Source organism: Schistocerca gregaria, chromosome 3 (assembly GCF_023897955.1).
Source record: "Schistocerca gregaria isolate iqSchGreg1 chromosome 3, iqSchGreg1.2, whole genome shotgun sequence".
Lineage (NCBI taxonomy): Eukaryota > Metazoa > Arthropoda > Insecta > Orthoptera > Acrididae > Schistocerca > Schistocerca gregaria.
In genome coordinates, this window is record NC_064922.1 from 942,252,741 (window position 1) to 942,265,664 (window position 12,924).

The window sequence follows — 12,924 nt, forward strand, 5'->3', positions numbered from 1 at the left end:
TCTAAACACCTGGAAGCAGAGTGGTCACACATCTGAACCTACACAAAAAACAGAAAATAAAGTAATGATAATAAGAACAAAAATACTACAACCACATATGCTGACACTGCAGTATTCCAAAGATCATTGCACTCACTTGATATATGGTTGGTGGAGTGCAACAAGGCTTGCATGTATTGTCATGGTGATGGCAGCTAGGTGGAAGTAGTCAAACAGTACAGGTAAATGGTAATGGAGTCCCCTGGTAGGCGAAAAGCGCAGATTGAGTGTGCGACTTGACACACATGCAATTGAGCTGTGCTGATCTGGTCCAAATGTCTGATCAGTAAACCACAGTTCTACTGTAAGAGTGAAATCAGCCCTCTCCAATGTCTCTTCTATCTGTGATATATGCAAAAAAGAAAAAAAAGAGCATAAATAAAAAAGTGCAGCACTTCATTTACCTTACTTACATTTCACAATTAAAATTATTGTTTTATGTCAACACTGCGCATTACCTTGTCCAACACAGCGTGAAATGTACTGAGTGTGACAAATACTGGTAGTAACAACATGCATAATATTACAACAGGAACAGGGTGCTTAAAAATCTTGAGTCTTAATAACATGTATATATAACTGAAAACATGAAGAAAAGCATAAACAAAGCAGAACACATTCACACCTTAATAATGGCACCTCCAGTGAAACAAGGTGGCTGAAACAGTCAGCTGAACAAAACCTCCCACATTTACATCATCTTCATTTGATTGAAAGAAGAAGGAAGATGGAACTTAATATTAGAGATTAAGCACAAGCTTGGGTTCAACAATGATAGGGCAGGAAACTGGCAGATGTCTTTACAGAGACACCATCATATCATTTACTTCAATCGATACAATGAAACCAAAGAAAGACTAAATTTAGATGACAGGATACGGATTTAAACTCTGTTCCTCCTGGATGCAAGTTTGGTGCATTGACCACAGTGCTCCTGCCCCCTTCCCCTTTCCCTTTCTCAATTTATAATCTGTCAGCACATAAATCTCTCTCTTAATAACTGGGCTTGCAGATTTTTGTTTCAATTACCTTTTCCTCTCTCTAACAAAAATTATAACAATCTTTATGCGCCAAAGTTTTAAACATTGTCATTTATTGTACATTTACTTTAATGAAATCGCACCACAAATGTAATGGATTCATAAGAAAAGCACTTTATATATTATTATTTGTTTACTACCACTACTATACTGGAGCTGAATGTACACAAATATCAGTACAGTACGGTATAATAATAACAGTAGCTAGTATAAATCCGAAATCTTAATCTTTTAATTAATAACTGTTTTAAACCACACTAAAACAAATTTTCATAGAGTCCCTTTACATCATTAGGCAACAAGTTAATTAATGTCTTCCAGCAGCAAGTGGACTGTGCAAAAAGAGAATTTAGAAAGTGATCAAATAGTATTCAAACTTAACATTCTTTAATGCAAAAGTGAGAGTACTTTTTTATCCCTCGTAACAATTTCAGCATGCTATGTAATGGGGAACACATTTCCCCTTTAAAAGTCACTTGGGTTTAACTTTAGAAGATTCTATCTTTTTCCTTCTCCTTCCGTCCCTTACTTCTCTCTGTACTTCCAGCACTAATCGTCATCTTCAATCTTGTACACTAAATGACTATTTTATCTTCTTTGTCTTTGATTATTCAAATGCCTTTGCTTTTACAGTTAGCACATTATTTGTCTCTCTTTACATGAGGTTCTGAACAATTCCCTCTATTTGATATTGTAGTTTTCTTCTCCCTTTCCTTTTGGTCTCTGATAATTAAATCCTGATGAAAGTAGCAAATTCATCCTCAACCGAGTCCCAATCAGAGCTTAATTCCGGATGGAACAAGCTGGCACTAGAGATTTAAAACAGTATTCGTGTATTAAATTGCAACACAACAATAATCTGCACCAGTGAACACACCTGTTGTTTATATTAAATCTCATGTTTTTTTTTTGTTTTAACTATACAAAACTATGTTATAAAAACCTGAATTAGAGAATAGTATTTTGTGAAAAAATCATCTCTCTTGGTAAGTTTTATTACAAGTTCCCAAAATTGAAAACTGATTTTGATGGCTGGTGGTGGTAGTGGTATGGTTGAAGAGATATGTTATAGCACCCAAAATTTTAGAAATTAATCACTAGTCCCACTAGTATCAATGATGTGCTGTAGGTAAAGGACATTTTCTCACCAACGTAAAATACACTGCCGGAAAAAAAAAAATTATTACACCTGGAAAGACAATGATGATTCAATGAATGCATATGCTTCCTGGGAGATAGTATATGTACTGATAAAGCTTCAACATTGCCTGTCAACAGATGGCCTATTGGCATATCTACCAGAGTGCAATCTGTGTCTACCCTATAAGAGGGAATGCACACAGCTGGAAGGTTCAATGTCATGCAAACGTGTGAAGCCAGCTGGCAATCGTGCCACGGAGATGCACTCGTGCTACCTAAGGAGACATACAAATCTCAATTTTATCATTGATAAAATATACACTGAAGTAATAAATTAAAAATTGAATCAAGGCCATTACTTGAAGGAGACAGGGGATCTTGGTCCAAGTCCCAGCCTTGGCACAAATTTTAATTAATTGCTTCAGCCTCTACCCTTACCACAGATACTGGTGTCAGTTCTGGACATCTGTGCTGCACAGACGTCCGCCAGGATTATCTTATTGTAAGGGCAGTACTGAGGATAATACAGCTAGCACAGCACAGATGACAGGACTTGTGAGCAAATACAAGTCGATACGAACTGTTGTGGACTGGTCATTAGCAATCTTACCATGGGCATGCACACCTCTAGCCAGTCCTCCACTGACACGACAGCACTAACATGCGTGACACGACTTGTGCCATCAGATGACCACTTGGCATACGGGATGGCTCGCCGTGGTCTTCAGCGATGAAGCAGATTCTGCCTGCATGCAAGTGGTCGCCATTTGCAAGTATGATGTAGGCCTGGTGAGCACCGTCTCAGAGTGCATTCGTCCAAGAAAACTGGCCCCATCCCAGGCCTTATGTGATGGGGAGTCATAAGTTACGACTGTCACTCACCTTTGGTGTCCCATTCCAGGAACACCAACAGTGCTTGGTATGTGCAGAATGTTGTTAGACCCATTCTTTTACAGTCTGGCAACAGGAAGGTGATGGGTTGCTCCAACAGGTAAATGCTCGTCCACACACTGCCCATGAAACTATGTGCTCTGCAAGATGTGCAGCAACTTTCCCGGCCAGCACAATCTCTACGACTTGCCTCCAATTGAGCACGTGTGGGAAAAGAATGGACAAGAAGTGACTCGTGCAACTTCTCAACAGAACACTGTGAACAGGTCTAGCAAGTGTGGCATAACTTATCGCAGAACAGTGTTTGCCATCTGTATGATTGACTTGATGATAGAGTCAGCACCGACACTGCCAGCTGTGAAGGTTACACCACATATCAATACGAGAGTTTTAGCATAGGTCAATACCTGGTACCTACAACCCATTTATGCTACTGATCTGCAAGAATCATCATTTCACGTACTCCATATGCATTGTTGCTACAAAAAAAAAAAAAATCTTGAATGAACTGGAAACCTCTAAGAGGGTGCATTAATTTTTCCTTCCAGCAGTGTATATGACATTGCTGCACTTATTTTTACATTACTATAACACCTGTGAGTGAGTGAGTGAGTGAGTGTGTGTGTGTGTGTGTGTGTGTGTGTGTGTGTGTGTGTGTGTGTGTGTGTGTGTGTGTGTGTGTGTGTGTGTGTGAGGGGGGGAGTAGGGGGGGGGGGGGGGAGTACTACATACAGGTGTATACAAACACCCATGTTAGACCATCAGTTATCTCATTGTTCAAGTAAGATCTCTTATTATCTATGAGATACCTGCCTTATGACTGTCAACAAGGATGTGAGCACGGAACATGATGACATCATCCAACAGCACTTCTTCATTGCGGTACAAGATCTGGAAGGTCTTACTCACTCCTGCTCCATTGACCACACATGCTGGGAACACCAGTTCACTTCCTGACAGATAAAGTCATCAGTGCAACCACAAACAGAAAAGAGGAGCCAAAAACTAATCATTTCATATCATTAAGTTTTATGGATTTATAACCACACATTAAACCAAAATAAAGCAGACAGTGATATTATGTGGTAAACTCACGTTGGTTTCGTGGAAGATTTACTTCAACTTTGACTGGTAATTTTGGTGAAACCCGTAATGCTGTTCTGATCTGGTAGAACCTGAAACAAGATACAGTAAAAAAACTTACTCTCTAAAGAATTATAGATGAAATGATAAGAATTTAAATATCATGCAGCTTAAAGAACCACACTGAAAGAAATTTTAAAAAGGAGTATTGTACTATCAATTTTAACACACTGCCAATATTCAGATTACCCGGTTATACGAATGACACGGATATCAGTTGGAGTATTTAATACAGTTTCTAGCAAACAACTATAATGATTTAAACTACTGAAATTCATGCCATCTGGCAATGATTTATTATTAATACTTAAACAATTTTCAGGTATCAGTATGTGATCACTTTGCTCTTCAAATAAATCTTTTGCAATGGGATTATTAAAGGCATTTTTTTGACATGTTTCTGTTATTATAATCATTGGGTACCATAAATAAAATTAAAACATGTAAAAAGAGAAGCAACTGCATACATTGGCAATAATTAATTATGGCTTAATTTGTTATGGTGTTTAAAATTAACAAAATAAGCTATGACAATGATCAGTGCTTATAATATTCTGCACAATCACAAACTTGCAGGTTTTGGGTTTCCTAGTCATTCTAGCAAGACAAAAGAGTCACATATTCGTCAAGTATTTCATTCCGACAATTCGATCCTTTTGTGAATGTGTCCATTTATCTACAGTATTTCTACATTTTCTCGTAAATCTCATTTGGAACTTAAGAGAAACAGACGAGTTACCTAACTGAAGTTGGGAGAATCAAGATGATTATCAGTTGGTTTCATCTGCTCTTAGTGGCATTTGTTCAGCATACTACTCGGAATACTGCAAATGTTGACGGCAAAGGAAAAGCATTTCAACAAGAGGAACACTTCATTCTATTCCTCAGGAAATTGTGATTCTTCCCCAGTCGACAGTGAAGCAGTAACCATACTGAGGCAGATATGGCCACCGAATTAGCTGTTGGCTGTAGTTGTGACATGGCAATTTGGAACTATTCCGTCTGATATGACTTCAACTTCTGTTGATTTTCTTTTTCCCTTTGCTTTTTTCTCAAACTGTACGTTTTCTAAATATGGTACCGTACTTATGGGACGTATTCGACTACTCCAAAATGCTAATTAACTGTTTCCCACTAAAATTCGTTACTCAAGGCAACATTTTTAATGTGCTGAATGCAATACTGCGCTTAGTTTTTCTGGGAATCCAGATAACTAGAAGTTATGTCTACGAGAAAATTCCACGTTATCATATAAGAAAAACCTTGTGAGCTAATGTGTATTTCTGGGCATAGTGACATAACAAGTTATAAAAACTGGTAGTTCAACTTTAAAGTGACATATTTCAATTCCTGTGAAACTAATTAATTTAAGCGATGAATGTTAATATTCAATTTCAGAAATAGCTACATCTTCCATTCAAGGGCGCTGACCTTCCAAAATTTCTGTGGATGCATGTCAATGGCGGAATGCAGTATATGTTTTCAACGGAATCCCCTTTTTTAAAAAAAGAAATTGTTATGTTTCATTTATACTCCTTTACGAACACTTCCTGTGTCATTAATATCTGTGCTGTGGTAGAGTTAAATATATTAGTACTGTAGCATACGCTGAGACTGCCCTAGCTCAGTCGATAACACAGCTGACTTAAAGGAAACAGAAATTAGATCGAACTCTAGTTCAAACTTTCTAATTTATGTGCTGAGATACAAGATGACATATTGGTACCTTGTTTCATAGTTGCCAGAGTAGTTAAGGGCGAACGGTGAAGTGTACATTTTTCATGAACTCTGAAACGTTCAATCGCTTTTTGCCACTGGGATGATCCATTCCAGACACACGCATTATACGAACCCCTGTCTGCATAAGTAGCAGTTGCCTACGGAAGCACTATACTGGAATCAAAAGCGTGTTTACACACACTACAGAACACTTCATCCAATCCCTTGTCGTAATAAATCCAAGGAAAGGTATTTTTCTATTCTTCATGGTATGATCTGCCTGTTGGTTTCTTGACACTTCTTGCTTGTTGCACTACAGAAAACGATGCACTACAGAAAACGGCAAAAGACATATTCTCGAGTTCCTTACTTTCTGGCGGAACATGCTTTTCACTGTTGTCGGTGTTGGTAAAAATCCACCTGTGATGACGACGAAAAATTTAGGACGAATTTATCCATAGCCACTAGGGGACTGTTCGAATCCGAAAGTATGTATGTTAGTAAAACTCAACATTGGGTTTCTCATCTCCACACGCGTCCAGTAATGGCGCAACGTTTGGAAACTGTGAAAATCTTTGCCCGGCGACGAGCTTTTGCTTCACGCATCCCATCAGTAGACTTTCTTCTTTGTACTACCTACTAATGTGGAATACCTTTCAGTCTATAATATAGGGTCCCGCGTCCTTCAAAGCCATTGTCGCAAAAAAAAAAAAAACTAGAACAGTCCAAGTCACGTGAAAACAATTTCACTGAAACCTTAAACCAAACCGCTGTTACGTTGAAAAGAAATAGCTATTGAGGTAGTCTGTAACAGTCGGCTTCCTTGTATCTCGGATTATTCCTCATAATTGCTCAATATTGGCAAGCAGGGAATTTAAAACAATTGTTGAAGAATGTAGTGGGCGTATTGTAGCGTGTCACTTTTAAGGAAACATGAAAGAAAACCGAAAAGACAGGATTCCATTGTAACTTCCATTTTAGTGTTTTAATAGTTCATTACTTTTTGATAAAGGCATATGCGAGAAAACTTTTAAGCTTTAAGTTTTAATTTGCCATGAATTTTCATATGAACAAGCTCACACTCCGCTGCAGAGTAAAAAGTTTCATTCTGGAAACAGACTGCAGGCTGTGGCTAAGCCGTCTCAGCATACTCTTTCTGCTGGTTCTGCAAGGTTTCCAGGAGTTTCTGTGAAGTTTGGAAGCTAGGACACGATATACTGGAGCAACTGAAGCTGTGAGGACGGTTCGTGAGTCGTGCTTGGGTAAGCTCAGATGGTTAGAGCACTTGCCCGCGAAAGGCAAAGGTCCCGAGCTCGAACCTCGGTCCGGCACACAGTTTTAATGTGCCGTGAAGTTGCTTTTGTCACACTAGGCGCGCCCCACAAGATTATGTATGTGGGTTCTTGTGCTCCGGCGCACCCAAGTAGTCGGCGCGTATGTTTCCGTTTCAGATTTTGCCTCAGCGCTTGGCAAATTACGAATTTTGCCGTTATACTTTTGTAGAACTAAATTTTATGCGCAGGACAACATATTTCATCAATTGATTAAGTGGTAGTAAATGGGATTTTTGCGTAATTTACCGAAATTTCCAATATGGCATTTGTATATGCGATTTCAGTCTTTCTCGGCGTATTCCACCGATGAATTCTTCGCCAGAAGATGATGGGTACGAAACTCATTGAAACGTTGCGACAAGACGACGCGACCACTCAGCTGATAACCCGAGAAGAATTCATTAATGGCATTTGCATTCTACAATTACCTTTTTTTCAAAAAACAATTTTTATCAATAGGCCCTCCTTATAACTCATTTCCTGAATGGCAAAACGTAACGTACCAATTTTTGCGAATGGTTATGAGTTTCTGAAATAAGTACATTCACACGCTAATTGTCAGTACAATCGGCAATCTCCGACCAGTCCCGCTCGAGCTATAAACAAACACGGAAAACACATCAAAGGCTATGCACTATTGTCTGTGAAAATACGAGTATCGGTATCACCAAACACTCAGGTAATTTCGAAACCTAACAGCCTACAAGTGGTTTCTTAGTTCAAGTTTTTAATGTTTTGACTGAACGTGTTTGATGGTTGGTAAGACACTGGAACCAACATTGTCATTTTTAATGGTCGATTGTTGATAGTAGTAAATTTCAATGAGGACTGTGTTGCGTGAAATATTGTTGTGTATTCTTTCTTCTGTAGATTACTGCAAGGCAGTAGTGTACATGAACTGTAACGTTTTGCGTAAATATGAACTGCACGCTCCGTGACACACTTATTACCTTCTTTAGTGATTTTACAGCCGACACTGATTCTTGGACAGTGTTTTACTAACTTGTCATGCAATGGATTTAAACATTATTTCACAAGATTCTTCTCTTCCAGGAGAACAGGAAGAAACAAGTTCCATGGGTGAAAGAAGTGCACTGGGATCTAGAAAAATGCGGGATCACGGCAGAATAAATTGTGAATAGACAGATCTTAAGGAAAAAGGTTGCGGAGGTGAAGGATTTTTTCGAGCAGAAAACGAGGAAGAACAGAATATTCCCGGCAGAAGAACGTGCACGAGAAAGCCAACGAATGAAGGAGTACTGGCGAAAGAGGAAGGAAGAGAACTTTAGAAAGTGAGGGAAGTTGTGTAAACGTAGCCCATAGATGGCTGTAACGAAAATAAATAAATAATCTGCTTAAAACGGTGTGATACGTAGACAGACCTAAAGACTGGGATTGAATTCCAACTCTTTGAAGATTAGTCACCGAGAGCAAGGTTGTAGCGAAGAGAACGGCTCAACCTGTTTTTAGCACATTATTGAAATTAAGTATTTCATTCTTAGTTTAATGCGTTGTGGCGTGGAAAACCCGATAACCAGGGTCTTGGTGCTATTGCATCGGTTGCTAAGTGATTGAAGATGTGATGATTTTTTACTCCCCACCCAGCTCTAATACCCGATCGTCGTCGCGATAAATGGTGTGAACATACTGTCCCGGTTTTCAAATGTTACCGGTAATGTCGACTACGAAAATACACAGCGCGAGTTATCTAAAGTCCAAGCTTGTATTTTCCGAAACAGTCAAGCTGTTGCAATTCCTTTTTCACTACAATGAACTGTAAGAACATGGTCTCAAAATGGCGAATAGTCTCTTGTCATAGTAATCTTTGTTAGACAGATGATGGTTACAACTTTGGTCTTTTTTTTCCAAAACGAGGACATATTGTAGTAATTTAGCTACTAGAATCTTAGATCTCAACGGCGTTCCTCATGTTACTCCGACAGATAAGTTTTGGAAAAATTACTGCATTTGGAATGTGGGATTCCTCTGTTTTGAAGATCAAACTGTTTGCTGTCTTGTGCAGAAGTTCGTGATTTCATACGTAAATATGCCGCGGCGGATAAGGAAAAGCACTTTCGTGAAGGGGCAGAGGAAATGCAGCCATTTATTCACTAAGGGAATTTGAAATTTGTGTCACAATTCGCTGTACCAGGCGAGAGCGACCCGACATCCGAGCATCATGAATCCCGTATGGTACGGCGATCTTCTGCATACGACAGCGACCACTTTGATATTCAAAACATTGTAATATGATTTCTCTGAAAGTACCAGTCGGATTTCGAAGAGAAGTGCCTTTATTTTCTCTCTTTCAGGTCTATGACGCAAGCAGCGGAAATTACGGTTGTGATGGTCTTCATTTCGCAGACTGGTTTTATGCAACTCTTCACTCTAATCTGTCCTGTGGAAGTTTCTTTATAGCTGCCATAACTATTGCACTGCTGCAACCAATATCGATTTTAAACTGCTTACTGCAGGCAAACTTGGTTTCGATTCACCGCTTTACAATGTTTACCGCCCCGCCCTTCCCCTCCCACACGTTCACTTCCCTCTATTGCGAAGTATGCTATCAATTTACGCATCTGAATGTGTCTTATTAACCTATTCCTTCTTTTCGTCAAAGATGTTTTATAAATTTCCTTCTTTCCCGATTAGATTCAGCACGTCCTCTTAGAATCTCCAGCATTTTCCTGTACCCCCACGTTTCCAAACCTTCTACTCTCTGTTTGTCTGAAGTGTTTATCGTCCACGTATCAAACAAATACCTCCACAAAAGTCTTCCCACCACTTTATAAGTAGGCTGTTTTGGTTTTTATGTTGGTAACGCCACGTAGCACTCTATACGAAAATCACTGACTGTGCTGTGTGAAGTCTGTGGCTGGTTTGCATTGTTGGAATATTTGCTATTGTAGTGCTGGGCAGTTGGATGTGTACAGCGCGTAGCGTCGCGCTGTCGGAGGTGAGCCGCCAGCAGTGGTGATGTGGGGAGAGAGATGGCAGAATTTTGAGAGCGGACGATCTGGACGTGTGTCCATCAGAACGAGTAAATTTGTAATATTGGGTATCATGAACTAAGGTAAATACATTGCTTGTTCGCTATCAAAATCTTTAATTTGCTACCTACATCTATCAGTAGTTAGTGCCTTCAGTAGTTAGAATTTTTTATTCAGCTAGCAGTATTGGCGCCCGCTGTATTGCAGTAGTTTGAGTAACGAAGATGTTTGTGAGGTAAGTGATTCATGAAAGGTATAGCTTATTGTTAATCAGGGCCACTCTTTTGTAGGGATTATTAAAAGTCACACTGCGTTGCGCTAAAAAAATATTGTGTGCAATTCAGTGATGATCAGAGTAAGTAACGAGACAAATGTCTGAGTACATTCAGTTTTGCTCAGCTGTTTGAAAATCAAATGAACGTAAGAGGTTTATCAGCACAGTAATTCATTAATTTTTCTAAGGGGACGTTTCAACTTCAATACGTTCACATCGTTGTGTGTCTGAGAAGCGCTTTCATGTTATTGTCACTGCACTTTACACCTCTGCTACAGTCATCGTCAAATTTTTGCTGCTGAAATAGCAAAAATAATATACTTCAATTAGCGTTTATTTTGCTAGTATAATTCCCTCAGCATTTAACTATACTTCATTTCATTATCCATTTTTTACTTTCATTGATTATCCCCATATAGCCTCTTATCAAACCAGAACCCATTCCGTTTAACTGCTATTCCAACACCTTAGCCCGCCTCTGAGGTCTGCCGACAAAATTCTAATTCAGAGTTTTAATTTCTTCTCCTTGAACGTTAATTCCCTTTCTACATTCCGGGGATATGCTATAACCATGTCTCATTCCCTTTTCAACCGTTGCTTGCCTTTCACGCTTTTCAACTCATACAACTGCGGTCTAATCTATAAAAGTTGCCGATAACTATTCGTTACCTGTATTTTTTCCTTGTTACCTCCATAATTACGAAGAGCAGAAATTGCTATAGTTCCCTTTGAAATAACGAAGTTGATACAGAAAGCTCTACAACTAATATTGCTACAAGAGACAACACGTCATTTTTGAGAATTTTCTTAGAATTTACGTGAAGGATAGGAGAATTACGATATCTTAAACAGATATTGAAGCGAACGTGACTTACAATGCATAGCACATTGATACACAACTGGCCATTAAAACTGCTACACCAAGAAGAAATACAGATGATAAACGGGTATTGCCGGCTCCTGTCTGTGATAGAGCGTCAAGGATAACAGCAGTCACGGTCTCCGGGCTCATAGTCCATGCTGCTGCAAACGTCGTCAAACTGTTCGTGCAGATGATTTTTGTCTTGCGAACGTCCCCATCTGTTGACTCAGAGATCGAGACGTGGCTACACGATCCGTTACAGCCGTGCGGGTAAGATGACTGTCATCTCGACTGCTAGTGATACGAGGCCGTTGGGATCCAGCACGGCGTTCCGTATTACACTCGTGAACCCACGGATTCCATATTCAGCTTACAGTCATTGGATCTCGACCAACGCGATACGGTAAACCGCAATCGCCATAGGCTACAATCCGACCTTTATCAAAGTCGGAAACGTGATGGTACGCATTTCTCCTTTTTACACGAACCATGACAACAACGTTTTACCAGGCAACGCCGGTCAACTGCTGTTTGTGTATGAGAAATCGGTTGGAAACTTTCGTCATGTCAGTACGTTGTAGGTGTCGCCACCGGAGGCCACCTTGTTTGAATGCTCTGAAAAGCTAATCATTTGCATTATCACAGCATCTTCTTCCTGTCGGTTAAATTTCGCGTCTGTGGCACGTCATCTTCGTGGTGTAGCAATTTTAATGGCCAGTATTGTAATATGCGACTATTCTCTAGGAAGCAAAAACTAATTTTTGTTTTCACTGATCCCTAATAATGAAAAAAGGGGAACTTAACTACTTGGTACGGTAGATGGCTTTGCCGACAGGAAAGCACAGGACTGATACGATTTGCGTAGTAGTCACGACACGAGGTGTGTCGTTTACATGCGACTGACGCTGGCAGCTCAACACCCGAGAGACCCGTTCGCCCGTAATAGGATCTCAAGTTTTGTTTCTTGCACGAAGACCTAGCCTCCCTAAGCTTCCAATATACTTGAATTCGCCCCCACAGAGCAACCTGAGGCCGGTCTCTGCGCGTTGGACGACGAAGAGGTTGGCAGAAATAGCCGTGCGCTCTACTGCCAGTACCAACAGTACAGACGGCCACACGTGCGTTCTCGGCCATAGTGCAATCTATGAATGAAGATGCAACAGTTAGGAACGTGTTTCAGAGGGGAACAGAGATCGTCTTATAATTTGTTCAGCGAACATAAATTAATTCGCGTTTCACAATGATGATAAGCTATATAAACAATAGCTCTGTTTTTTTTATATCATCAGGTGACTCAAAAAGAAAGAACAGATTTCAATTGTTCATTACAAATTAATCTTGTTAGATACAGTTCCATTTTGTGGTTACAAGATATTTTTATTCCTGTAGTTGCAGATTGTTGTTCACTCTATGTATATAGACGAGAAAAACTGTCTTGCCACACTTCCCTGGGGCACTCCTGACGATACCCTATTCTCTGATGAACATTCGC

The 12,924-nt window shown here is 39.7% G+C and overlaps 1 protein-coding gene across 9 annotated transcripts in view; it reads right to left on the reverse strand.

The window, feature by feature from the left end:
* LOC126355863 (protein FAM135A) overlaps positions 1-12,924 on the reverse strand; it is a 528,171-nt gene that overhangs the window by 205,135 nt on the left and 310,112 nt on the right. For 5 of the 9 annotated variants that reach the window (XM_050006353.1, XM_050006355.1, XM_050006354.1 and 2 more), the window contains 3 exons: positions 4,206-4,285; positions 3,924-4,063; positions 137-381 (listed from right to left, as the gene is read on the reverse strand). In XM_050006353.1, coding sequence (XP_049862310.1) covers positions 137-381; positions 3,924-4,063; positions 4,206-4,285 — 465 coding nt within the window. Of the gene's footprint in view, positions 1-136; positions 382-3,919; positions 4,064-4,205; positions 4,286-5,979; positions 6,688-12,924 lie in introns of those variants that run through there. The other 4 variants (XM_050006359.1, XM_050006352.1, XM_050006360.1 and 1 more) reach the window with 3 other exon arrangements.